Source organism: Dendropsophus ebraccatus, chromosome 5, assembly GCF_027789765.1.
Source record: "Dendropsophus ebraccatus isolate aDenEbr1 chromosome 5, aDenEbr1.pat, whole genome shotgun sequence".
In the NCBI taxonomy this organism is placed as follows: domain Eukaryota; kingdom Metazoa; phylum Chordata; class Amphibia; order Anura; family Hylidae; genus Dendropsophus; species Dendropsophus ebraccatus.
The window spans coordinates 52,901,021-52,928,336 of NC_091458.1; the positions used below are offsets into that span (position 1 = coordinate 52,901,021).

At 45.1% G+C, this 27,316-nt stretch overlaps 1 protein-coding gene across 2 annotated transcripts in view; it reads left to right on the forward strand.

Annotated features, from left to right (window-relative positions):
• SOAT2 (sterol O-acyltransferase 2) overlaps positions 1 to 21,292 on the forward strand; it is a 56,832-nt gene extending 35,540 nt beyond the window's left edge. For both annotated transcript variants that reach the window (XM_069970189.1, XM_069970190.1), the window contains 9 exons: positions 5,279 to 5,351; positions 6,583 to 6,667; positions 8,336 to 8,381; positions 10,839 to 10,968; positions 12,546 to 12,643; positions 14,692 to 14,790; positions 14,874 to 15,009; positions 15,650 to 15,795; positions 20,530 to 21,292. In XM_069970189.1, coding sequence (XP_069826290.1) covers positions 5,279 to 5,351; positions 6,583 to 6,667; positions 8,336 to 8,381; positions 10,839 to 10,968; positions 12,546 to 12,643; positions 14,692 to 14,790; positions 14,874 to 15,009; positions 15,650 to 15,795; positions 20,530 to 20,580 — 864 coding nt within the window. In that variant the 3' untranslated portion in view covers positions 20,581 to 21,292. The remainder of the gene's footprint in view (positions 1 to 5,278; positions 5,352 to 6,582; positions 6,668 to 8,335; positions 8,382 to 10,838; positions 10,969 to 12,545; positions 12,644 to 14,691; positions 14,791 to 14,873; positions 15,010 to 15,649; positions 15,796 to 20,529) is intronic.
• The last annotated feature ends 6,024 nt before the right edge of the window (positions 21,293 to 27,316 follow it).

Here is a 27,316-nt window from a genome sequence, read left to right on the forward strand (position 1 = left end):
CATTATCACAGATGATTTGGGAGAACTGCAGAGTGACAGGACGGAACTGCAACCCCCTGTAGCTACACCACTGCTTGCAACATAACACAATTATGGCAACCACCCAAAGTCCAAATCTGATGGATTTTTTTTTTATAGGTTTAACCTCTTAAGGACCCATGATGTACCGGTACGTCATGGATCACTGTCACTTAAGGACCCATGACGTACGGGTACGCCGGCCCTTTAAACGGGCACCGCACGAAATCGCGCGGCGCTCCGGTAAAGATGGCTGCTGATTCTTGCAGCAGCCATCTTCAGTTGTCACGTAGGGGGCAGTTTCCCTGCTCCCCGTGACTACGATCGCTGTAATTGGCCGATGACTTCTCATCGGCCAATCACAGCTATTTGCTCTGTTTCCGGGACCGGATCCCGGCACAGAGCTGTGGTTGGTGCTGTCCGAGACAGCACCAATCACTGCTGTGCCTGGGCATCATCTGCCCATAGATCCGGCCCCCCGATCGCCCGTGATTGGCCGGCTCCTCCTCCGCCGCTCCTCCCTGCGCTACTGCACTGCCGCTGTCCTGCCAGCCCCCCCCCTCAATCCTGCCACCCCTCCTGCAACTTGCCACCCCCCCTCAGTCCTGCCACCCCCCCCTCAGTCCTGGCACCCCTCCCCCTCAGTCGTACCACCCCCTGCGCCCTGCCACCTCCCCTGCGCCCTGCCACCCCCCCTGCGTCCTGCCACACCACCCCCTGCATCCTGCCACCCCACCCCTGCGTCCCGCCAGCCTCTGCGTCCTGCCACCCCACCCCCTGCGCCCTGCCACCCCACCCCCAGCGTCCTGCCACCCCGTGCCCTTCCACCCCACCCCCTGCGTCCTACTACCCACCCTCTGCGTCCTGGCACCCCACCCCCTGCGTCCTACTACCCACCCCTGCATCCCCCCAGCCTCTGCGTCCTGGCACCCCACCCCCTGCGTCCTACTACCCACCCCTGCGTCCCGCCAGCCTCTGCGTCCTGCCACCCCACCCCCAGCGTCCTGCCACCCCACCCCCTGCGTCCTACTACCCTCTCCTCCCTCCTCTTACCCTCTTACCCTCTCCCCTCCGTCCCACCACCCTCTCTTCCCTCTTCTTACCCTCTCCCCTCCATCCTGCCACCCTCTCCTCTCTCTTACTCTCTCCTCTTACCCTCTCCCCTCCATCCTGCCACCCTCTCCTCTCTTACCCTCTCTCCTCTTACCCTCTTCTCTCTCCTCTTACCCTCTCCCCTCCATCCTGCCACCCTCTCCTCTTACCCTCTCCGCTGCCACCCTCTCCTCTTACCTTCTCTCCTCTCCTGCCACCCTCTCCCCTCCATCCTTTCGCCAATCTCCTGCCACCCTCTCCCCCCACCCTCTCCCCTCCGTCCTGCCACCCCCTTCTCTCTCCTCTTACCCTCTCCTGCCACCCTCTCCTCTCCATCCTGCCACCCTCTCCTCTCTCTTACGCTCTCCTCTTACCCTCTTCCCTCCATCCTGCCACCCTCTCCTCTCTTCTCTTACCCTCTCTCCTCTTACCCTCTTCTCTCTCCTCTTACCCTCTCCCCTCCATCCTGCCACCCTCTCCTCTCTCTTACCCTCTCCTCTTACCCTCTTCCCTCCATCCTGCCACCCTCTCCTCTCTCTTCTTACCCTCTCCCCTCCATCCTGCCACCCTCTCCTCTCTCCTCTTACCCTCTCCCCTCCATCCTGCCAACCTCTCCTCTTACCCTCTCCGCTGCCACCCTCTCTCCTCTCCTGCCACCCTCTCCCCTGGATCGGTGGTGGTGATTCTTTTTGTTTTGTGCCCCCCAAGTAAAAAAAAAGTAAAAAAAGTAAAAAACACACAAATAAAATGTAAAAACAGTACATAAAACACACACACTAACACTTACACGTGTAAAAGCATAACACTTACACACCCCTCTAAGGATGCCTTCACACACACCGTATCCGCTGCGGATTTCACACAGTGGATTCGCAGGGAAATCCGCTGCGGATCCAGTGTCAGTGCATCCTTATGAGAATACATACTCGCAGCGGGAATGACATCCTGCTGCGTGTATGTAAGTTAACTCCCCCCGCTGGCCGGAGCATACATTACCTCCTCCCTGCTACGGCTTGCTTCGGGGGTTCTCAGCTGGACGTCCTGCTCAGCCAATCAGTGGCTGTGGTGGGGCAGCACACTGATTGGCTGCGCAGGATAAGCAGACACCGGGAGCCCTGAAGCCGGAGCGGGAAGGAGGTGATGTATGCTCCGCCCAGCAGGGGGTTAACTTACATACACGCAGAAGGATGTCATTCCCGCTGCGAGTATGTATTCTTATAGGGATGCACTGACACTGGATCCGCAGCAGATTTCACTGCGAATCCACAGCGTGATCCGGTGTGTGTGAAGGCATCCTAAAGAAAAAAAAAAAAAAAATGGCCACAGGTTGTTCTCGGCTGAGGAGGCATTCGCCTGGATTGCCTCCAATACTAGGACAACCAATGAGGGAGAAGAGGAAGATCTCTCGTTCCTTCTTCCTTCCTCTTATTCCTCATCGTCATCATCATTTAGTGATGATAAGCCCCCAAGGCGCTGCCCCAGGACTAGGCCCCAGGAAGCCCCACAAACCCCCTCAAGTGACCCCAACCCATACGAGCCACAGATTCCTGAGTTCGTTGGGGTCACTTGTGGGGGGTTTCCAATGATTTGGCAGCATGGGGGCTCTGAGAACCCCTTGTCCTCCATTCTGGCCAAATCCAGCTTCCAAAATCCAAATTGCGCTGCTTCCCTTTGGAGGCTTTCCGTGCGCCGACTTTGCACTTTGTGCCCACATGTGGGGAACTCCTGTAATCCGGGGAAATTGCTTTAAATGATTAGTTGTTTGTTTTTTTCTTTTAACCCCTTATGAACAGGAAAAATTCAAAGTTACATCAATATTTTAGTGTAAAAAATAAAATTTTTCATTTTCACGGCACATTGTGCCTGTCACCAGTGGGGTCCATATGCACACTATACCCCTGATTACATTCCTTGAGGGGTGTAGTTTCCATAATGGGGTCACTTGTGGGGGGTTTCCAATGATTTGGCAGCACAGTGGCTCTGGAAACCCGACATGGCCTCCGTCCTCCATTCTGGCCAAATCCAGCTTCCAAAATTCAAATTGCGCTGCTTCCCTTTGGAGGCTTTCTGTGCGCCGACTTTTCACTTTGTGTCCACATGTGGGGTATTCCTGTAATCGGGGGAAATTGCGCTACGTGATTAGTCTTTTTTTTTTTTTCTTTTAACCCCTTGTGAACATGAAAAATTCAAAGTTACATTAATATTTTAGTGTAAAAATTTTTATTTTTCATTTTCACAGCACATTGTTCCACATTTGTGTCTGTCACCAGTGGGGTCCATATGCCCACTATACTTCTTGTTACATTCCATGAGGGGTGTAGTTTTCATAATGGGGTCACTTGTGGGGGGTTTCCAATGTTTTGGCAGCACGGGGGCTCTGCGAACCAGACATGGCCTCCGTCCTTCATTCTGGCCAAATCCAGCTTCCAAAATCCAAGTTGCGCTCCTTCCCTTTGGAGGCTTTCCGTGCGCCGACTTTGCACTTTGTGTCCATATGTGGGGTATTCCTGTAATAGGGGGGAAATTGCTCTACATGATTAGTGGTTTATTTTTTCTTTTAACCCCTTGTGAGCATGAAAAATTCAAAGTTACACCAACGTTTTAGTGTAAAAAATTACATTTTTCATTTTCACGGCACATTGTTCCACATTTGTGTCTGTCACCAGTGGGGTCCATGTGCTCACTATACCCCTTGTTACATTCCTTGAGGTGTGCAGTTTTCATAATGGGGTCACTTCTGGGGGGTTTCCAATGTTTTGGCAGCAAGGGGGCTCTGCGAACCCGACATGGCCTCCGTCCTCCTTTCTGGCCAAATCTAGCTTCCAAAAGCCGAATGGTGCTCCTACTTTTTTGAAGCGTGTCCTGCGCCCGCATGATACATTATGTCCCCATGTGGGGTATTTTTGTACTCGGGGTAAATTCCTCTACAAGTTTTATGTTTTTTTTTTTCCTTTTAACCCCTTGTCAGCCTGAAAAATTTAAGGCTAGACCAAGTTTTAGTGTAAAAAAAAATTACATTTTTTAATTTCACGGCACATTGTGTCTGTCACTAGTGGGGTCAATGTGCTCACTATACCCCTTGTTACGTTCCCCCAGGGGTCTAGTTTCCTAAATGATGTCCCTTTAGGGGTGTTTGTTAGGTTTTGGCACCCCTGAGCCTCTGCCAACCAGAAGTGGTACTTTGAAAATTGGCCAATTTTAAGAAGGCTTCAAAAGTCACTAGGCGCTCCTTTGCATCTGAGGCTTGTGGTTGCGTCAAATAGCGCAATAGGGCCACATATCATACATTTCTATAAACTGCAGACATGGGGCGATAAAAATTGTGGTGCATTTCTCTGGAAATAGGTTTTCTATTATGAGAGATATTTGATCACAATATAATTTCTGCAAAGAAAATTGAAATTTTCAATTTTCCCACACACTTAGCTTTTATTTTTGTGAACAGTTTTGGGGGTGCAGTTTCTGAAATGGGGTGCTTTGTGGGGCTTCATGAAATACAGCCCCCTTAAATCCACTTCTAATGTGAACTGGTCCCTTGAAAAATCAGATTTTGAAATTCTTGTGAAAATTTGGAAAAACGCTGCTAAACTTTGAAGCTTTCTATTGTCTTAAACAATTGAACGCAAGTTTAATAAATGCCGCCAACATGAAGTAGACATGTTGCTAATGCTATTTCATATCTAATTTATGTGGCATAACCATTTTCCTTACAAGCACAAAATTTCAAAGTTAGAAAAATGCAAATTTTTTTAATTTTTCACGTTATTTTGGGGTTTTTCATAAAGATAGGCTACAAGTATCGACTCAATTTTACCAAATAAATAAAGTACCATATGTCACGAGAAAACAATCTCAGAATCAGCCGGATAGGTAAAAGCATCCCGAAGTTATTAATGGATAAAGTGACACATGTCATATTCCTGAAATTTGGTCCGGTCCTTAAGGCCATTTTGGGCTCTGTCCTTAAGGGGTTAATGCAACTTTGCCAGGATTAGCATAGCCAGCCTTAGCATTTATTTAGTAGCAAACAATTTGGAGACTTATCATTTAATCCTGTGACACCCTTGATAGTACAGTGCTTGTCTGTGATATGTAGATAACTAATAGGGCACAGCTTTGTCCTTTTTAGAATTATAATAATGCAGTGTTCTTCCTTGTTGTTTTTAAGGTTCGCTTCATAATGAAGAGTCATTCTTTTCTTAGAGAGACCATTCCAGTTGTGCTACAGGATGAAAGTAAAGGTAATGTCATATAGGCTATTCTGACCAGACTGGCACACCTCTTACATAGCCTTACATAACGTCTGACAGTCTTCTGATTTGCCTGAACAGTAATTATAAATGTCAATCTTTTTTTTTTCTAGTCCTTTCTATTTGGGGATCTCCATGGGTGCACTTTACAGGATATTGTGTGGATATACAGTCAACAGCTGTCAGACTTCTATATCCACATGTAATTTATCAAACATGCATAATGGCCAAGCAGATCAATGATGTTCAACATGTAGATGTGGCCTGCCGGTCAGGACCTTGTTCGCCAGTATTTCAGAAGGAGAGTGAAGAGACTACTGTGTTATCCTGAAAATAAGACAGTACCTTATGTTATTTTTTGCTCCCAAAGAGGCACTATGTCTTATTTTCGAGGGATGTCTTATTTCCACACACACCCCAGATCCCACCCCACCCGCCCTTGGCTCTGCCCTCACAGTTTAGCCCCCAGTTCTTCCCTCTGGCTCAGCCCACAGCTCTCCCCCCTCGGCTCTCCCCACGGCTCAGCGCCTGGGTCTCCCCACGGCTATCGACACCCCCCCCCCTCCTCTCCCGCTCACTCACCAACCTAGGAGAGGAACAGGAGCGTGCGGCGGGAACATACAGCGGGACGTGTGGCGGGTGACATGTTGATGGTCCATGAGGGGATGGTGTTGATGGTCCACAAGGGGATTAGGTGAGTAGGGGGGGGTCGCAGCCTTACTTTCAGGGGGTGCCTTATTTTCAAGGGGATGTCTAACTTTAGCCTAGTTGATAGGTTGGGGGGCGTCTTATTTTTGGGGTATGTCCTACTTTAGGGGAAACACGGTAGTAGTGGAATGTGGGCTGCCCCGCCCCAATCACTGACTGGCTGAGCGGGGCATCCGTGAGCCGGGTGGTGGTGTAGCCGGAGGGGAGCTCAGAAGAAGCTGGAGGGGTCCAGGATATGGACGCAGCTCTGTGCAGGCGCTGGGACAGGTGACTATAACTCCTTTTTTATTCCTCCCTGCCCGTCATGAATTTTTGCCCACCACCACCAGACTTCCCCTTTAATCATATGGCACTGGATTCAGTACTGGTCCTTTTACACTTAGTAATGGCCCGCTGGCTATGTAGGTACCACATACAGAGATCATATAGTATTGAGAAAAAGCTGCAGTATATGTTTAGGTCCGCTAGCGGTTTGACGTCCCTCAGCAGTTAAATAATTTTCTTTATCTTGCAGAAAAAATTGTCCGGATACCATCACTTTCCAGTTATCTCTACTTTCTCTTCTGTCCAACACTAATTTACAGAGAGAGTTATCCCAGGTAACAGCTAAGGCTAGTTTTGCTTAAAGGGGTACTTAAAGTGATATTTGTCAACCCCTTTCCATATAAGGAGTTCTTAGAAGAGGGGCGGGGCCTAGGCCTCGGACCATTCCAATGGCTGCAGAAGGGGCAGGGCCTAGACGGCAATAATGTCACAAGGGAGTGGGGCTTACGGCACCAATGTGGGCAGAGATGTGGGGCTTTAAGAAACAAGAAATCCTTTATATGGTGAGATATGAAATGTCCAGAATATAAGCTAAAGAATGGTGCTGAGCCTTCTTTATATGGAAAGGGGGCGACAATATCACTGTTTCAAACCAACTGGTGTCAGAAAGTTATACAGGTCTGTAAATTACTTCTATTTAAAAATCTCCGCACAGTGTCAGACTGGAAAAAATACACCACTTCCTGCAGAACATACAGCAGCTGCTTGGTACTAGAAGACTTGAAATTTTTAAATAGAAGACTACCCCTTTAAGTCAATATGTATATACAGTTTTGTGTATTTCTATGTAAAATATTTTTATAAAACTAAAGCAGTAATAAGAGGAAAACTTTGATTTTAGCATTACTCAATAAATGTAGGAGAGAAATATTTTTTTTTAATTATAGTTGTTTAGTTTTGTTTTAAGTCGGGAATTGCCATATTAGAGAGAGTTTCTTCTTTCCTATGTAAACCATGCAGTAGGTGCACTGGGAGCGCTTTCTAGCAGCTAAAATGAGTGGGAGTTAACTGACACAGGATTGTCATACATTATATGATGTCTTTTTCCAAATCAACTGGTGTCACAAAGTTATACAGATTTGTACATTACTTATTTAAAAATCTCAAGGCTTTCAGGACTTATCAGCTGCTGTATGCCTTGCAGGATGTGGTGGATTCTTTCCAGTCTGACACTGTGCTCTCTACTGCCACCTCTGTCCATGGCAGCAACAAATCCCCATTGAAAACCTGTCCTGCTTTGGACAATACGTTTGATGAACAGCGGTTGCAGCGAAGTGAAGAGCATTGTGTCTGACTGGAAATACACACCTTCATGCAGGACATACAGCAGCAGATAAGTACTGGAAGGCTTGAGATATTTAAAAAGTAATTTATAAATCTATATAACTTTGTGGAACCAATTTATAAAAAAAAAAAAAAAAAAGGTTTTGTTTACACTGGAGTACCCCTTTAAATACAATGTGTTCTGTGGAGGGATAGTCATGGGACTTCCAATGAATCAACACCATGCAGAGTTAAAACCAGCATAATAGTTGTGGTTGTATAGCCACTGAAACATGACAGCCAGGATTACCAGAATCACCAGATAAGATACCCCAACCCCACTACAACATTGCATCAAGAAGCTTCCACAGTGCCTGACTGTTCATTGTGGACACATGCATGTATGTGTGTATGTATGTATTTGTATGTATATATATATATATATATATATATATATATATATATATATATATATATATATATATATATATACCTTCCACAGTATATGTTTAGGACACTTTGAAAGGGACTGATAAAAAAGCCACTTAGGAAATGTAGACACACAATATTATTTAGTTGTCTCATTTCATGAGCAGTCAGACACTTGTAAAAAAAATGTACAAATTGTATTTCTGATCTATATAGAATGTGTGACCTTGTTATGTCTTGTCTCCACACAGAACACTGTACATCAGGTGGAAATATGTGGCTAAGAACTTTGCTCAGGTAAGGCTAGGTCAAGGCTGGTGATAGGCTGGAAGGAGCACCTTACTATCAGGTGATGTGTGCAATACTCCCTCTAAGAGTACAGTACCCTAATACACAATAAAATGGAGAATGGCATGCAATTCTTCGGCTGGGTTCACACTACGTTTTTGCAATCCATTTTTGCAATCTGTTTTTTGCAAAAAAAATGGATAAAAAACATATACATGTGTATCCGTTTTGATCCGTTTTCCATTGAATTCTATTATCAAAACGGTCAGGTATTTTTTTAACGGACACAAAAATAAGGTCGACTACGTTTTTGTGTACGTTAAAAAAAACGGATCAGTTTTGACCCGTTTTTTTTTTTTTAATAATGGAATTCAATGGAAAAACTGATCAAAACGGATGCACACACATGCATCCTGTTTTTCCATCTGTTTATTGCAAAAAAACGGATGAAAAAACGCAGTGTGAACCTAGCCTTATTATTGTCAAATTCCATAAATTAGAGGCATACAGAGGTGTAGTAAGGCCATGTGAATCTTCCTAGGACTCATTACAATAGAGTAATATGGTGTATGCTTGAGTCTCTTCTCTCCCGCTTTTCTGTCTAGGAAGAGAAGTTGGCCTTTGGTTTACTACATCTACTTCTGACACCTAGTGGCACATCAACTGAGTATTCTTGCACCTTCTGTATTTTGTGTCCTTGTTACTTTGAGCAATTTGTATACTGATCAAAAAACTAAAGCTCTTACTATTTTTGTGTATCAATTTACTTTCAAGATCTCTGCTTGCCTAGAGTGAACGGACACGTAAATTGTTTACATCCAGGCTTAGGCCCTATTCACATGTCTGCAATTTGAAAATAGGGTCAATGTATTTCAATGGCCCCATTCATACATCCGTACGTGTGCACAGGGCCACGATCCATGCCGCCAAAAAAAAAAAAGATCATATTTGATCGTAAAAGACATATGAATCTGCACATAGTGGCTAGTTTATTATTACAAACAAAAAGAGGAAACTCATGTCATATACACATGGGTGGTACATCCAAAATAAATAAACTGTACCCTCAAATTGTGAATAAGATGTCTTTATTTATACAACGAACTACAAGTGCAAGACATACATTATAAAATCATTTAAAAACACAAAAAAACAACAGGGGACCATATCTAATAAACAGGTTACCCCAACACACCGATATGTACTAATGTATCGACCCCTCCTACAGCACATACCACTGGTCCAAAATCATATATGAAAATAATGTATTGGTGAGTATGCAAATATGTATTCAAACCTGTAATCAAATGGGCACAAAACAAAAAGTGACAAAGACAAATAAAGCCAAATAAAGGCCTAGGAAAAAGGGTCTATATCACCATAGGAGGGAGTCCATGTCGGGGTTCAGAAGACCCCACGCGTTCCGTCTCTACCACAAGACTTTCTCAGGGGTACTGGTGCAATAACATCCTAAACATGTATAACACTTGTAATCAAGATAAATGACCTCCATACGTTACAGTCCCTAAAGAGGTAATGCGCATGTGCACTACCGGATCACCCCCAAAGTGATGTATAAGGTGACATAAGAGAGCCCAACTTTATTGACACTATGTAAACGCTTTCAGATTCACTCTACGGGAGCCGGAATTAGTTGCAACAATAGCATAATTATAACACATGTGTGCTCTGTCAGATTAACTCTGCGGGGGCCGAGATTAGTTATAACAATAGCATGATTGTAACGCATACCAACTTAAGTTCCAAATCGCACAACCCTGCCTATATCACCTAAATATGTTATCTACCACCACACCATTCAGCATCACAGTAGCGCAAATATATAATACCGCATAGTTATTTATGTTGTTACCAATATATATTTTCTTGAGTAGTGCCTTGTCTCTCTTTTCTATATGCTAGTTTATTATTAACCACACTTTTTTATTTTTACGGATCAGCAAAAAATACGGATACAATATGGATTGAATTTTACAGATTGGGGATAAAAAATAGCGGACTCAAATTTGCAGAGGGCAAAACATACTGACGTGTGAATAGACCCTTAAAGAGGTTGTCCTACCAACAATATTCTCTAGTGGTCATATATTCTATCACTGCAGTGTCAGTATACACAGGTGACCGCTGCTCCATTCAGACAGGGGACTTGAAACCTGTTGAGCGTGATCACCTCTGACAGTGGCAGCCATGTTGGGAGCCTTCAATCTGGAGAAGATGCTGGACCCAGAGGTGGAATCCACATCTATCAGATAGTTGTGGCATATCATGTGGATTTGCCATAAATATCCAGATGGGAATACCACTTTTTAGCTAGAAAACCACTTTAAGGTTATGTTTTTACTACCCTCTTACATATGGGTATTTTGCATTGCTGTGCATGTTATGGATAAATAATGTACAATATGAAATCTAACCTGCTCTGTATTCTTTCCTCAATGTCCATAGTTCTTGGGCTGTCTTTTCTTTTTATACTTTACCCTGGTTACCCTGTGCATTCCAGCATTCAAAAACATGAGCAACCAGCCATTCAGTACAAAGACATTAGTCGTTTCCATCTTCCATGCTACACTGCCCGGTAAGAACTAGACATTAAATTACACGTCTTCCTTATATAATTCACTGATGTATATAGCTATGTAGAAGGTTCTAAAGGTTTAGAGACTATGGAGTCAGAGATATATGATGCCCATACACCTACAATGGCTGTTAGCTAAACAAGGTAGCAACTTATTTCCTCATGTACAAAATGAAATCCAAAATGCCTTACCCTGATCTCTCCCATGAGAGCTACTCTATGGACTGAAATCAATGCCTTTTAGGCCACAGGTGTCAAACTCAGGCCCTCTAGGAGTTACAAAACTACAATTCCCATCATGCTTTAGCTTTGGCTGTCCAGGCATGATGGGAATTGTAGTTTTGTAAAAGCTGGAGGGCCTGAGTTTCACACTACTGTTTTAAACGCATTAATCTTCGTTTGACCACAGCTCGCTTGCAGCCCCTTAACATGACACAACCAATCAAGTGGCCCTGGCCACACAAACAATCTCTGTATCATTTGGTTGGCCATTTAAACACATTGCTCTCAGACAAACATCCCCTGCCAGGGAGATGATTTTATAAGGCTGCTCAAAAGATGCAATCAGCCAAGAGGAGCTGGCTTTTTCCCACTTTCACGATAATCGGCCAAAAGAGCATTTCTAGCAACGCTCCTTGCCAATAATTGACCTGTGTACAGGGGCCTTTAGAGATCATGTGACTTTCATCCACAATTCATGGCAGTTTTTTTACATATTACTATAAAATTGATAGGCACAGTACAGAGGCAACATACCCTTTACACTAAGCTCCACTTTGTAAATTGTTTAGCGCAAAAACGGTGTGACTTTTCTGATGCCAGAGAAACGGTCTACACCTTTAGATAAATGCCAATGTATCTGTATTTTTTTTTCCCTAGTTAAATTTTGTTTTTAAAATCTGTCCATGGGCAGAGTCAGCCACACTACAGTGAATGGGACTGAGCTGTATCCTCATATTACATCATATACCATAAACAAGAGTGTCACTGTTTTTGTAAGAAAAGCAGAACCTTTCTTAACGTCATGCAACTCTGTGTGCTGTAGATATTCTGATAACTAGTCATTGGAAACCGCTTTCATTAGGTTCCAAATCTGCTAATGTTGGGCAGATGGCATTAGAACCTGGGTAGGTTGGCATGCATTTAGACTGCACACATTTTCTGAAGAATTTTCTTTTCACATATCTGTATATCTATATATTCTACTTGAAGTAGAGTTACCTGCAAGGGATGTGAGTAGCCAATGATAATTTCTTCTAGCAATATCAGCTGTTTGTCAGGGGCATTATTGAGTCTCTCATACTAAGGGTGCCTTAAAATTCCTTAAAAATAATGATTTGTGATGATTACAATGCCTTTAAATCTTAAATTCTTATGGGACACGATGGAAAGCAAGAGTATATTATTCTGTGATTAATTATGGCTCCTATTGCTATTTATTTTTGTCATGAGGATGGGAGTATACAGTAAGGAGGACACAATGGCTGTAATTTACAATGTGTTTGTAATGTACACTACTAATGGAAGCCTTCGTGGTGAGGCTTGCTCCAATTACCTTTTATTGTTCTGTTTTTTAGGCACCTTTATGCTGCTGCTCTGTTTCTTTGCATATCTGCATTGTTGGTTGAATGCATTTGCGGAAATGCTCCGCTTTGGAGATCGTATGTTCTATAAGGTGACTGTAACTTTCCCTCTTAGAGTCCTATTACACGGGCCGATGGCAGCCCGATCAATTCTGTAAACGAGCGCTCATCTGATAGATCTGCCAGACACGGCCCGATAATCATTAGTGATGTCCATGCACCCCTTGCCCAAACAGTTTACATCACTTGTCCACGTTCCCGGTTGTGGTGCCCATGTGTGGAAGACCGGTCATTTGCCAGATGGTGCTGAGTGACGCCACTATAGTGGTGGTTGGTCGAGGTATAGCGCAGCCAGATGGTAGATTCTCATGACACCAGTGCCAGTGGAGCATACAGGTATAGGGGCACACATGCTTTTATTTTAAGGTGGCTGGCTATAGCCTTTCCCCTGCGGTTGGTGACCTGCTGGGCTGCAAGGGTACTTATCACTGTGGTCCAGAGTGGAGATATGACCCACCTGGACTATCTGTACCGTCACCTACAGAAAGGGGAGATGACCCACGGATGAAGTAGTGACTGTGTAGGTACCTGAACAATAATCACTGAGTCCTTTTATCATAAATAAAACCTTCTTTACTGTGAGAATATTTTATACAATAGCTGATTATAGACTGCAGACGTGATAGAACAGAATTTGCATTAAGAGCCTTTGAAACAGAAAAACTGAGCTGACTTGGTTGTGTGCTGAGAAGTAGAGTGAGCTGAGAACAGTAGAGTGGAGTTTGTGCTGCAAGTTCAGAGTAGTGGAGAGGAGCTTGTGCTAAGAGTCCGAACCCAGGGTAGAAGTGTGCTCTGCCAGAACTTTAGAAGAAGAAGTAGTAGAATACTGAAGAATACTTGAAAATAGAAGTATACTTGTGCCCATGTTTCGACCTTTGTTGTCGCTGTACTACCTGTTGTCCTACAGTGTTGGGTGGCCCGTCCTACTAGGGTAACACAAGCCCCAGACCATGTTACCTGAGTTGAGAAAGGTGGCCAAATTACCTGGTTACACCTGAACTGCGAGATAGAGTACATAGGCTTGTAGCAACTTTGCTCTATCCGGATCAGTTCCTCTTGTTTCAGGATACTGTTCTGCACTTTTAGAGATGTTCACGGCGTGGGTTGGGGTGATCTCTGACTTGTCTTCTCTCAAGTAGCTACCGTCCACTACCACACTCCTGACTAGACTACACTGGACACCGACCGGATGGGGGACCTGGCAAAGTCAGGGCCCAGCTGGACCACAGCAGGGACCGTCTTGTCTTGCGTCCTCTCTCTACCAAGACTTGAGTGACACTCACTAAATGTGGGCGTGCACTTCCTCTCCCCATGTGACGACTTCCTACAGGAGGTGTAATGCCCCTGTGAGTGGTGGAGAAGAAAATGTAAAGAGGAAAAGGAGAATATAGAGAGGTGAAGAAGAGAAGAGGGCTCTCATTGGTGCGCAGATCATAACAAGCAATAACCTCTTGTTCACTACAGCTGTGCAATATACCAGTGCATATACAGATAATAGCGACATCTGTTGGTAGAACTTGAATATCACTTCATTACCACGTTAATTTGTAGTACAGGCTTTTGCGAAGGGTGTATAAGTTAATAACACCCGTGGTGGGATACCACACGGTGTTCTCCTGTGCTCTGCTTCCTCCCCAGTCCTATGTGCTGCAGCTTCAGAGTGGCCCATCAGCTGCAGGTCGGACTGGCCAGGACCGCCTCGGCCAGTGATTGGCTGAGGAGCGGTCTGTCAGCTCTGATGAGCCGCTCTGAAGCAGCAGCGGGCGGGATCGGGGAGGAAGCAGAGCAGAGGAGAACACCGGTAACGTGGATAGGTGATGTTAACTGTTTGTTGAATCGTCAGCCGTTTGCCGTGCATCGCTATTACATGTAGCAATGCGCGGTTGGCGAACAATGATTTTAGGTTTGGGCCTAAAGAAACGATCAACCAATCGGCTGATGGTTGTCTCTATTACACAGAGTAAGAATCTGCTGATTATCGCTCCATGTAATAGGACCCTTACACTATAGTTTTGTGCATTAAGTTTCTTTATTAAAAAAAAAAAAAAAAAAAAAAGCTGATGTATTTATTTTTTAACAGGACTGGTGGAATTCCACATCCTTCTCTAACTACTACCGCACATGGAATGTGGTTGTCCACGACTGGCTGTTCTATTATTTGTATCAGGATCTGCTGTGGGTAAGGGTTCAATCAGATTATTAGGGAAGCATGGAGATGGAGAGAGCTTACACTCAACAAGAGAAATATTCTTTATTTTCCAGCTGCTCAAGAATCGTGGTCGCGCAGGAGTGATGCTGACCGTGTTCCTCTTCTCCGCTTGTGTACATGAATATGTTCTTACATTGTCTCTTGGTTATTTTTATCCAGTCATGTTCTGCCTTTTTGCTATTTTTGGAGGTATATACGACCAATATTTTTGACTATATATTGTTATTGGCAGCAGCTGCTACATAGAAGAAAGGGAGCTTCCATTATGTTGCTGGAGATTGTTACCCAGGGCAGTAGGGTCAGTTGGGCCAACTTCCTAACTCTTGTTTGCAAACTATGCTGATCCTCGTAGAGTGCCTTAAGCCCCTTTTACACTAGGCGATCAGCGGGAGCAAGCGAACGCCGACCTGTCAGATCAGCGCTCACTTGCTCTTTGTTCTCTGCACACTGCCAGCGCTATTACATGTGTCAACAGCAAGCGGGGAGCTGTGGGGGGGGGGGGGCTTCCAGGCGATCGTCAGATCGTCTAGGCAGCCCATAGATCGTTGCTATTGTTGTCCTTCGTTGAAAGATGTTAAAAGACGAATACGACCGATAATCGCTTGGTGTAGGAGGGCCTTTAGGGTTCTTTTATATGGCCCGATATGGAGAGGCATCCTCATAGGTATATGGCAGCTGTTTATCTCTCTCCATACTTAATTAAACAGGCACGCATGCATAAATGTGCAGATAACTAGGACATATGTGGTGTAGTTACAGTATATGTAGGGTATATGTTATTATTCTGTATTGTAAGTAAAGATTCTTTTATGCTTTATGTGTCTTCCAGTCATATTCAATTTCACAATGAATGATAAATGGACCAGTCCGGTGTGGAATGTGATGGTGTGGACGTTCCTCTTCATTGGCCAGGGAATCCAGATATGCTTATACTGTCAGGAGTGGTACGCTCAGATCCACTGCCCCCTCACTGAGGTAAATCTGGATAGTGGTTAATAAGCTAAATGGGAATAGATGAAGACCTTTTCTAAGTACTGTTAATAAATTATGAATTCACTGACTGACACATTCTGGTTGGCACATGAACCCACTGCCGTAGCAAAAATTCTGGAGGAACACTGTATCCAATGCAATATTTCTAGTGTAAATGGTGATAGATAATAGATGGGACATTCTGTGCACTGTCACTCTGTGTTTCTACGACATCTCCCACACCTTTACCTTTATACGTCTGCTTTTAAGAAGATAAACAGATCGTAAATAAGTTTTCAGCCTTATACAAATACTGATTGTTAGAGTAACTAATAGGACACTAGGATATGTCCTCACTGTATGGTTAGTAGGGGTCTGACCCAATGGACCACCAATCCTGAGAATTAAGGGGGCCACAGCCATGATGTAGTGTCCTCCTTTTTGTTTTTCCTGCATAGCAGCCCAGCGACCCAGGCAGACAAATGACACCATTCGAGTGAGCAGCACAGAGACTGTGAGGGGACTAGGAGCACTGCTGTTCTCGGAGACTGTGAGGGGCCTGGGGGCACTGCTGTGCACAGAGACTGTGAAGGGCCTGGGGGCACTGCTGTGAACAGAGACTATAAGGGGCCTGGGAGTACTGCTGTGCAGAGACACTGTGAGGGGCCTGGGGGCACTGCTGTGCACAGAGACTATAAGGGGCCTGGGAGTACTGCTATGCAGAGAGACTTTGAGGGGGCTGGGAACACCGCTGTGCTGAGAGACTGTGAGGGAGCTGGGAGCACTGCTGTGCTGAGAGACTGTGAGGGAGCTGGGAGCACTGCTGTGCAGAGAGACTGTGAGGGAGCTGGGAGCACTGCTGTGCAGAGAGACTGTTAGGGAGCTGGGAGCACTGCTGTGCACAGAGACTTTGAGGAGGCTGGGAGAACTGCTGTGCAGAGAGACTGTGAGGGAGCTAGGAGCACTTCTGTGCAGAGAGACTTTGAGGAGGCTGGGAGCACTGCTGTGCAGAGAGACTGTTAGGGAGCTGGGAGCACTGCTGTGCAGAGAGACTGTGAGGGGTCTGGGAGAACTGCTGTGCAGAGAGACTGTGAGGGGGCTGGGAGAACTGCTGTGCAGAGAGACTTTGAGGAGGCTGGGAGCACTGCTGTGCAGAGAGACTTTGAGGAGGCTGGGAGCACTGCTGTGCAGAGAGACTGTGAGGGGTCTGGGAGAACTGCTGTGCAGAGAGACTGTGAGGGGTCTGGGAGAACTGCTGTGCAGAGAGACTGTGAGGGAGCTGGGAGAACTGCTGTGCAGAGAGACTGTGAGGGGGCTGGGAGCACTGCTGTGCAGAGAGACTTTGAGGAGGCTGGGAGCACTGCTGTGCAGAGAGACTGTGAGGGGTCTGGGAGAACTGCTGTGCAGAGAGACTGTGAGGGAGCTGGGAGAACTGCTGTGCAGAGAGACTGTGAGGGGGCTGGGAGCACTGCTGTGCAGAGAGACTTTGAGGAGGCTGGGAGCACTGCTGTGCAGAGAGACTGTGAGGGGTCTGGGAGAACTGCTGTGCAGAGAGACTGTGAGGGGTCTGGAAGCACTGCTGTGCAGAGAGACTGTGGGGGAGCTGGGAGCACTGCTGTGCAGAGAGACTGTGAGGGGTCTGGGAGAACTGCTGTGCAGAGAGACTGTGAGGGGGCTGGGAGAACTGCTGTGCAGAGAGACTTTGAGGAGGCTGGGAGCACTGCTGTGCAGAGAGACTGTGAGGGGTCTGGGAGAACTGCTGTGCAGAGAGACTGTGAGGGAGCTGGGAGAACTGCTGTGCAGAGAGACTGTGAGGGGGCTGGGAGCACTGCTGTGCAGAGAGACTTTGAGGAGGCTGGGAGCACTGCTGTGCAGAGAGACTGTGAGGGGTCTGGGAGAACTGCTGTGCAGAGAGACTGTGAGGGAGCTGGGAGAACTGCTGTGCAGAGAGACTGTGAGGGGGCTGGGAGCACTGCTGTGCAGAGAGACTTTGAGGAGGCTGGGAGCACTGCTGTGCAGAGAGACTGTGAGGGGTCTGGAAGCACTGCTGTGCAGAGAGACTGTGAGGGGTCTGTAAGCACTGCTGTGCAGAGAGACTGTGGGGGAGCTGGGAGCACTGCTGTGCAGAGAGACTGTGAGGAAGCTGGGAGCACTGCTGTGCAGAGAGACTGTGAGGGGTCCGGGAGAACTGCTGTGCAGAGAGACTGTGAGGGGTCTGGAAGCACTGCTGTGCAGAGAGACTGTGGGGGAGCTGGGAGCACTGCTGTGCAGAGAGACTGTGAGGAAGCTGGGAGCACTGCTGTGCAGAGAGACTGTGAGGGGTCCGGGAGAACTGCTGTGCAGAGAGACTGTGAGGGGTCTGGAAGCACTGCTGTGCAGAGAGACTGTGGGGGAGCTGGGAGCACTGCTGTGCAGAGAGACTGTGAGGAAGCTGGGAGCACTGCTGTGCAGAGAGACTGTGAGGGGTCCGGGAGAACTGCTGTGCAGAGAGACTGTGAGGGGGCTGGGAGCGCTGCTGTACACCGAAACTGTAAGGAGGCTGGGAGCACTGCTGTGCAGAGAGACTGTGAGGGGGCTGGGAGCACTGCTGTGCAGAGAAACTGTAAGGAGGCTGGGAGCACTGCTGTGCAGAGAGACTGTGAGGGGGCTGGGAGCACTGCTGTGCAGAGAAACTGTAAGGAGGCTGGGAGCACTGCTGTGCAGAGAGACTGTAAGGAGGCTGGGAGCACTGCTGTGCAGAGAGACTGTGAGGAGGCTGGGTGCACTGCTGTGCAGAGAGACTGTGAGGAGTCTGGGAGAACTGCTGTGCACAGAGACTGTGAGAGGGCTAGGAGCACTGCTATGCAAAGAGACTGTGAGGGGGGCTGGGAGCACTGCTGTGCAGAGAGACACTGAGGGGGCTGGGAGCGCTGCTGTGCACGGAAACTGTGAGGAGGCTGGGTGCAATGCTGTGCACAGAGACTGTGAGGGGACTTTGGTGGGCAGTCCAGTGCTTCTAGCGATATGCCATGAATTTATAAGATGGGAATACCCCTTTAAATTACTGTTATCACTGGAATATGCTGCTGTTTCTAGACATGCCTAAAGCAACCACTGCGTCTACACACAGTACAACCACTGGGCCATTCATTTATAATACTGTGGTCTCCCACTGTGGGTGTTGCTATTCTTTACACCCCTCGTAAAAGTCTGTACTTATCTGTGATTTTGCTATAGCTGTTGTTGCTGAAGATAACCACTTGATGTCGCTATAGTGTGTAACTAAGGTCTAGAAACTGCACTGCTGAGGTAAACTAAAGGGTTATTTTTTCTGTATGTACCAGATTCTGTTGTCCAGTAGGATTTCTTCTTTCTTCTGCCCTATTCTCTTCTATCCCGTTCTCTTATTGCACTCTTTCCACCCAACCACAACACAGCACACGCACTGGTTAGAAAGTTAGTCCCTTGGGTGAGTGGGGTCTTAGCTGAACTTAGGAGGAGAAAGGACGCAGCTCAGATAGCTCTTCTTAGTGGTTCTACCTGGGCTCTTAGTCCTGAAGTTCTTAGTCAGTGCCCTGCATGGGTAGGACGCAGAACAGACAGCTCACAAAACCCTTTTTCTTGAAGCACCAAACATGCTGTATAATTCTCTGCTAAGCCCTTCAGGAGAGGACTAACCTACAGATAACTTCAACCCACGCCGAGGACTAGGAGTCAGCACAGTGCAAGACAGTCTCCACAGAAAAACCAAAGAGCTAGGAACTGATCCAGGTGGAGCAAAGTTACTAGAAAGTCGATGAACTCCATCTAGCAACGCGGGTGTACTTAGGAACTCTAACCATTCCGCTCATTACAGGTAGCAGGGCCTGGGGCCTGTGTCACCCGTTAGTATGGTTCAGCCAAAGCTAGTGGGCAGAAGGTGATGTGAAGACTATAGGAAAGGTCAAAATGCAAGCACAGGTTGTTTCTTCTTCTTTCTTCTTTGCACTCCAACCTCCTGGCAGAACACATTACTAATTGGGTTGAGACTCTCACTGCACCCTCCTCTCTACTACCTCAGTACAACCTTATTAACTCTACTACATCCGACTCAGCACTTATCCCACATGGTTCTATGTATGTGTATTTATTGGAACTACATCAAGTGTTCCTGAAGATTGTATTACCTGCTGCACATTTTCAAAGAGTAAAACAAGTCAACGTTATTACTGGGTGTGTGATTATTAGCTATCACCTGCACAGCACTACACCTCAACCTTGGGACATTTCCCCTTTCTGGGGGTGGCGAGTCCTACCACTATTCGGGAGGGTTACTATACCACTCTGACCACCTGTGACATAAACCCAAAGGACCCTACAGCAACCCGACAGGACACCGACCACAGGGGAGAAGGGTACAACCAGCCTTATCTTCTAAAAGCAGGCGTGCCATTACACCTGTGTGCCCACCTGGCACTGGCGTCACGTGACAAAACCCTAAAGGTCCGGCTGTATCTCAGCCATCCACCTCAAGAAGTGGCAAGTGACAGGCCGTCCCACCGCTACAACATTATCTGGGGGTCACCACAGAACAATAATCATATGATGTATGGACAGAGCAGGCCTACCAGAGTTTCAGCTACAGCTCTAGATATGTTAATAGCATAATAAGGAATATAGATAGGTGTCACCTTATTAGGCAACCTTTTTATTATATAATATCAATTACGGTACATTTGGAATGTATAACTTTATTGATAGCTTTTTCTTTCTTTGCAGAAGACATTCTGGGGACTGGTCACCCCACGTTCATGGTCCTGTCGCGTGTGATTGGAAAGATGAATATGATCTAATGTGCAATATATCTCCAGACATGTGGAATGTAAAGGCCACAGCACCTTCTACTAACCAATTTTAGCTCTGAGAGGCCAAAGAGATTACATTAATGTAGATATTTCTCATGTTTTATGGCTTCCTATACAGTATTTTCTGTAAATACATTTCCTGATGACATCAATTGTTCTGAAAGCTTCTGAGAGAACAAATATTCTAGTTATTTCTAGTTAGTAGTTAATAAAGTTCAATTCAGTAGTTTTTACATAGTATCCGTACAGATATCCCATAGCCTAACACTTGAGAGGAAGTTATCACTTTCTCCGGTGGTTTCTCCCTACTCCACCCAATGACTTTTGGTTCAGGCGGCATGACAGTTCAATTCAAAGTGTTTTTCCGATTTATTATTAATTGTCCTCTATCCACAGGATTGTAGGGGGTCCAGCCTCAGGGCCTTCCCGGGGATCTTTCGAGCGACGCCTCAACCACTTTGTTTTGTATAGAGCTGCTCCATTATAAAACAAAGTGGCCACAATCTCATACTTCCCCTATCCACATGATACACACCCTAACTCACTATGTAGACCTGGACTGACTGTTAGACACATGGTATTACAATTATATCCTTAGATGATAAGATTATGCCCTGAAATTATAGAATTTACCAAGAAGAAAAAAAAAACAATAAAGTGTCTTTTTTCCTTATAAACAGCTCTATTCGTTTCTGTTCACATTGCCTATAATTTTAGCTCTGCCTTATTCTGTGGCATGGGGCTTAGCTGCAGTACCAGGCACAGTCTATAGACAAAGGGGGCACTGTATCTAACCTCCGGTGAGTATGCATGTAATTACAATGTAGGGTGACCCCTGAGAGCTTACATATACTTTAAAGTGAGATCCATCAAATGCAATTCACTATTATTTTGTTATTATTGCAGGGTGCCAAATTACAAGTAGGGGAGCTGTATACTGAAACAGCAATATGTATGGTATATTCAGTATGTTACATACAGTATATATACAGTTTTTTATCATCACTTTGGTAGGGAAAGGCATCTCGTATCTGGCAGAAATGACATCATTCTGGAGTACAACATGTTCTGCATTCTGCCTCGTCCGCATCTCCTACGTTCCCAGGCAGAAAAATGTAGTCTTGAATCATTGCAATGATCTTTCTGGGAAAAAGTCAAATTCCTGCTCTGTACTTGAACATTTTCCATATAAAATCTTACAAAATAAAACATAACCTCAAACCTATAACAGCAAACAAACGGATGCAACATTTGTGCCAGTGCTGCCAAATATAAGATGGTGATAACTTAGACAGAGGATACGAGATCTGTCGAGAACCTGCTGCCTGGCCTCATGCACATGGCTGCCTCACAGCTCTGTTCTGTACACAGCCATAATAAGGCTTACACAGAGGTCTGGAGTATATCTAAATAATTCTCATTCTTGAAGGAGTGATGTTAAATAAGTTATAGGGAAAGAAGAATCTAACCGGCTGCTATGAACTGGTAAGTCATGGGCCACTGAGTCAGGGGCGTAGCTAGGATTCATGGGGCCCCATAGCAATAAATTTTAACGGGCCCCCCTCCCCTACGCACAACACAAAGCACTGCACATTTTTTGTGTTGTAGCATGTAAGTAAACACTGGGTCACTTACACACTGCAGTACATAAAGGGTTAAGCAGAAGGACACACGCTTTTACCTTCTCCCGCAGGCCCCCCTCCTGCACGGGCCCCATAGCAACTGCATACCCTGCCTCTATGGTAGCTACGCCACTGCACTGAGTAATGCTGTTTAACGCTGTACCTTTATTATCCCTCTCGTCTTGGGGGCAGTATCCCTCGATGCACCGATCCACACGCCTGACCACTGACTGCTGCCTCCTCATGAATATTTATCTATAAATGTAAATCAAGGCCGCTCATCACTGCAGGGTGCTGTATGGATATTCACATGTGGGTACTGCAGTATGTTGCCCTCACCTTACTTATGATCCAGTTTTGCACCAATTCATTTAAAGTGAATATACCATCAGATAACTTTATTTATTTTATTTTTTTTACATTAAAAGATCAGCGGTGGCACATTCATTTCTTTGAAATTATCAAAAACTGCTCTTTAGGGGGTGTTCTTTTTAAAGAGTGAAACAAATTTGCACAATATATGGTGGAAGTGGATGTCTGTCATAGAAAATCTGGTCTGTATAAAGTGAGAGTCTTATTAATGAAGTGATCTTTTGGAGACGGGCAAAACTAGAAATGACTGGGCATTTGGAGATGGGGCAAACTCTTGATTGCCCCCGCCAAACCGCCCCCCCCCCCTGCTCCTAGTGTACGGATATCCTGGCCTGACTTGATTCCGATTGAGGTGTGTCACCGAGGGAAGGATATCGGGCCAAAGAGCACACAAAGAAACCGGCTTCTATCATGGGAAACGGGCAGCGTTTTGATAGTCGCATGTACATATAAACACACAAAAAGGCACAATACATACAGTACACGCACATGTACATATGCACAGATAGGCACACTACATATACATATAAACAAGAACACTTATGTGGGAAAGCTGCACAATGTACATAAGTAAAAAAGTATGAAGGCGTTCATGCAGCGAGAATGCTGATATAAGTAAGTTAACGTGACACTGTCACCCCCTATTTGCATTTTGACTGCGCTCCACAGGTGTAAAGGGTAAATGTTACAGCTTTCATTACTTATTTTATATCACACCTTATGGTGCTTGTTCTGGTAAAAAGTAGTTTTTATCACCTGTGCATTGTTATATGTGGGCGGGGCCTCGCAGCCTATGTGCCACATCGCTCCACCCCTAGCGCCACTTAGCCCCACCTCCTCCGTGACTTCATCGTTGCATAGGCATCGCCCCCTCAGCGGCCATTGGTGTGGGACAATCTAGGGGGTGGGGCCTACAGCTTTAGGCTGGCCCTTCCAATGGCTGCAGAGGGGGGCGGGCCCTATGTGGCGATGATGTCACGGATGGGGCGGGGCTAAGTGGAGCTAGGGGCGGAGCTAAGTGACACATAGGCCGCGAGGCCCTGCCCACATATAACAATCCACAGGTGATAAAAATTACTTTTTACCAGAACAAGCACCATGAGGTGTGATATAAAATGAGTAATGAAAGCTGTAACATTTACCCTTTACACCTGTGGAAAGCAGTCAGAATGCAAAAAGGGGGTGACAGTGTAACTTTAAAGCGTAACTGTCATTTCAGGGTCATTTTTCTGAAAACAATAAATATCTACAGTACAAGCGATTTTAAGAAACTCTGTAATAGGTTTTATGTACTAAAAGAGTTTCCTTCTGGACTGAAAAAGCAATCTCCCAGCCTCCCCCCTCACTGCAGATAAAGCAGGATTTCTGTCTCCATTATGTGGCTATGGAGTGGGGAGGGGCTGTTAGGAGTAACTGAGCACGGAGCAGTCCTGCACAGCACAACACCCTGCAATCTTCTCTCAGTAAGTTCATAGATAACTACTGACCTTTCTGACCCCAAAATCCTGCGGTTTAGGTGTCCAGAGAGTCTACAAACAGCTGACCTTCATGTCACCTCTTCCTGCTCCCTCATCTCCCTCAGCCCCTCCCCCCTTCATAGGCTTACAATGGAGAGAGCAGAGCCCGTCTTCACTGGCTTCTCTGTAATGAAGACGTGTTTGCCTGATAATGCACAGATAAGAAGTCAGGGGGGGAGGCTGGGAGATTGCTTCTTGAGTACAGAAGGAGGCTTTTTTGGCTGATGAAACCTATTACAGAGTTTCTTAAAATCGCTTATACTACTGATTTGTGCAATAAAAAAAAACATGACAGTTACGCTTTAAGGGTATAAACCCACACACCGTATATGCAGCAGATATGCAACAAATACGCAGCAGATTTGTTGGTACAGATTTGATGCTGTGTTCAGTTATTTAGATCTAATCTGCTGCGATTTTGCTGCGAGTTTGCTGCGAGTTTGCTGCGTATCGCAGCAGTAAATACGCTGCATATACGGTGTGTGGGTTTATACCCTAAGGGATATTGATATATGGCCTATCCCTGAATAGGTCATCAAAAGCTAAAAGGTACCCCAATGATCAGCTTGTCCTGCAAGCCACAGTGCCTCGATGTTAAGACAGTGTATGAAGCTTGAAGTTACAGCTCCATTAACTGTATAGTGGCCGTGATGTGATACTGCAGCTCAGCTGTCACAATTTTAAAATTACCCATTAAAATAAAGTCTTTCTCCAGGGTAATTTTCATGCTTCCTTATCTCTTTCCCAACCCCTCTGCAGCTCTCGTCTCTTTACCGGGACAGCTGTATTTACAAGGAATACATTGCAGTTGAACTTGCTTACTTTACTTTCCTAGTTACAAGAGCTCAGTTCTCCTGTCTTCCTCCAGTGACCTGCAAAGAAAGTAGTCCCTCACACTGAACTCCATGGATTTCACTAATACATAGCACTATAGAATCTCTTGAATTTTTTTTCTACATAGTCCCAACCAATTTATCCTTCTTATTTGTGTTTCATATACTGTACTTCCTATAGGCACTTCCATAAGCTTGTATGATTTATTAGATAATATTACTATACATGAATCCATCTATACATTTCAGTGAAACACTCGTTGTCCCTATTTATTACACTTCAGCCAACCCTTCAGGGATTTTCTCCCTGTGGTTTACCCTATACTTTTTCTTTACCCATGATTCCACTCTCCTCAGTCCCTGGAAAAGCTTGCCCCCTCATTTTACCAAACATGGCTGTTTTCCACAGCTGCAGTTTATAATGTGGCTCTTTCTATGTGAAGCATATTGTCAGCTGAGCTTTGGCTTCTGTCCTCTGGCTCCCACCTTTCCTCCAATATACGGCTCCCTGCTGCCCTCCATTCCAGTTATTCAGAGGATGCATCAGCAATGGGATGGGGGAGGGAAGAGAAAAGAGTCAAACATGGCAGCTCCCTCCCTGCTCTGGCTCCTTACTGCCCTCCTCGCTCCTGCTAGCCCAGGCTAACCCATGCTGTATTTCATTTCATGGTCACACAACAGCATGGAGATGTATATCAGAACATGTTGGTGCTTTAGAAATCATTTTTATTCTAGCAATTCTACCACCTTATTAGTATACACATTACCAATCACTTATATAAAACACAACATATTAATATTAGTTGCAGTACATACATGAAATAACTGATAATACCTCAAAGTAAAATAGCGGAATTCATATTGCAAACAAATAGTAAATAAATAGTATACCTTTTTTTAAAAATAAAAACAAAAAAAAAATCCTAAATATTAATAATTTAAACCTGAGATTGTCCCACAAGGGAATAACAGTATATGACAATGCTTACTTAGTCTTTAATAATTTAATATTACTATTTAATAATATTTTGTTTGAGTTCCTAAAAAGGAACCTGTTATCACTTTCATGCTGTCATATTAGTCATCTGGGTGATCCCTGGCTGTGATTGCCTGCCGCACCAACTTTGATTGATAGAGGTTTCTCTGTTTTGGTATAAGGGATGGAGAGAAGCTGCCATGGATGGCCCCAATGACTTATGGTTCAAGCAGTATGCACATGGAAATAGGTTCCCTTTAAAGGAGAAGTCCCCCACCCCCTGCCCATAATGATTTTTTATTCCCCTGCCGGACTTCTCTGTTAAAGGTTAGTTTTTTAGTTGTTTTTCTATTTCCTCAGATAAATCCAATTTATTTTATTTAGCACCTTTTTTTTTTTTTTTATTAAACAATAAAATAGACAATGGCTACCCCCCCCCCCCCATTAAGTGACACACATACAATAGAAAAAAACTATTGAGATACATTTCAGAATGTAACAAAGAGAGATAGATGCATACAGGGCTGAGCAGGGGGAAGAAAACAAGGTAATAGCTCCAGGCATTTTTTGTTTTTATTTTTTTTTAGTCTCCCACCTCCCGGTCAGACTTGCCAGTAAATCTAGTGACTTTTTGAGGGGGGGAGGTATGATCAGGTCTGGTATGGCTGTGATGCCTGGAGCTATTACCTACTAATCTACCAATCCTGTGGTGAGAATTTCCTCAGACAATATGCAGACTGTTCTAATCATTCATTGAATGGGGAAATTCATATTTAAAGCAGTTAAAAACCATAAAAAACGCGATTCAGACAATGTTTCTCCATGTGGAGAAATGCATGTGGCCAAAATCACTCTTCCCCATGCTCCCCAAGATGGGGCGTCTTCAGGTTTAGTGTCTAGGGCAGCAACAGATGTTAATACGGCTCTGGATACATAGCAAAACTGTCACAACTAATAGCACTCCACAAGAAACTCAGGCCCTCCAGATGTTTCAAAACTACAATTTCCATCATACCTGGACAGCCAAAGTTTTAGCCTTGGCTGTCCATGCATGATGGGAATTGTAGTCTTGAAACAGCTGGAGGGTGAGAGTTTGACACCTATGAGCTAGATGATAGGTATCAGGGAGCAGGACTGTTTCTAGGTAATTTGACCACCTAAGTTAATTTGATGTGAAAATGCCATATACACAGATATATATCATGAATGATACCCTACAAAATGCAAGGAAATATAAAGATCAGCTGATGAAAGCAATAACTTGTTCCCCTTTTCCCTGGAGCAATATACAATCCCAATGTAACCATTTACAGACATATGAGAAATATGATCCTCTAGACTCTTCTACAATGTAGCTGAACTTTGCTCCTTCTAGCATATC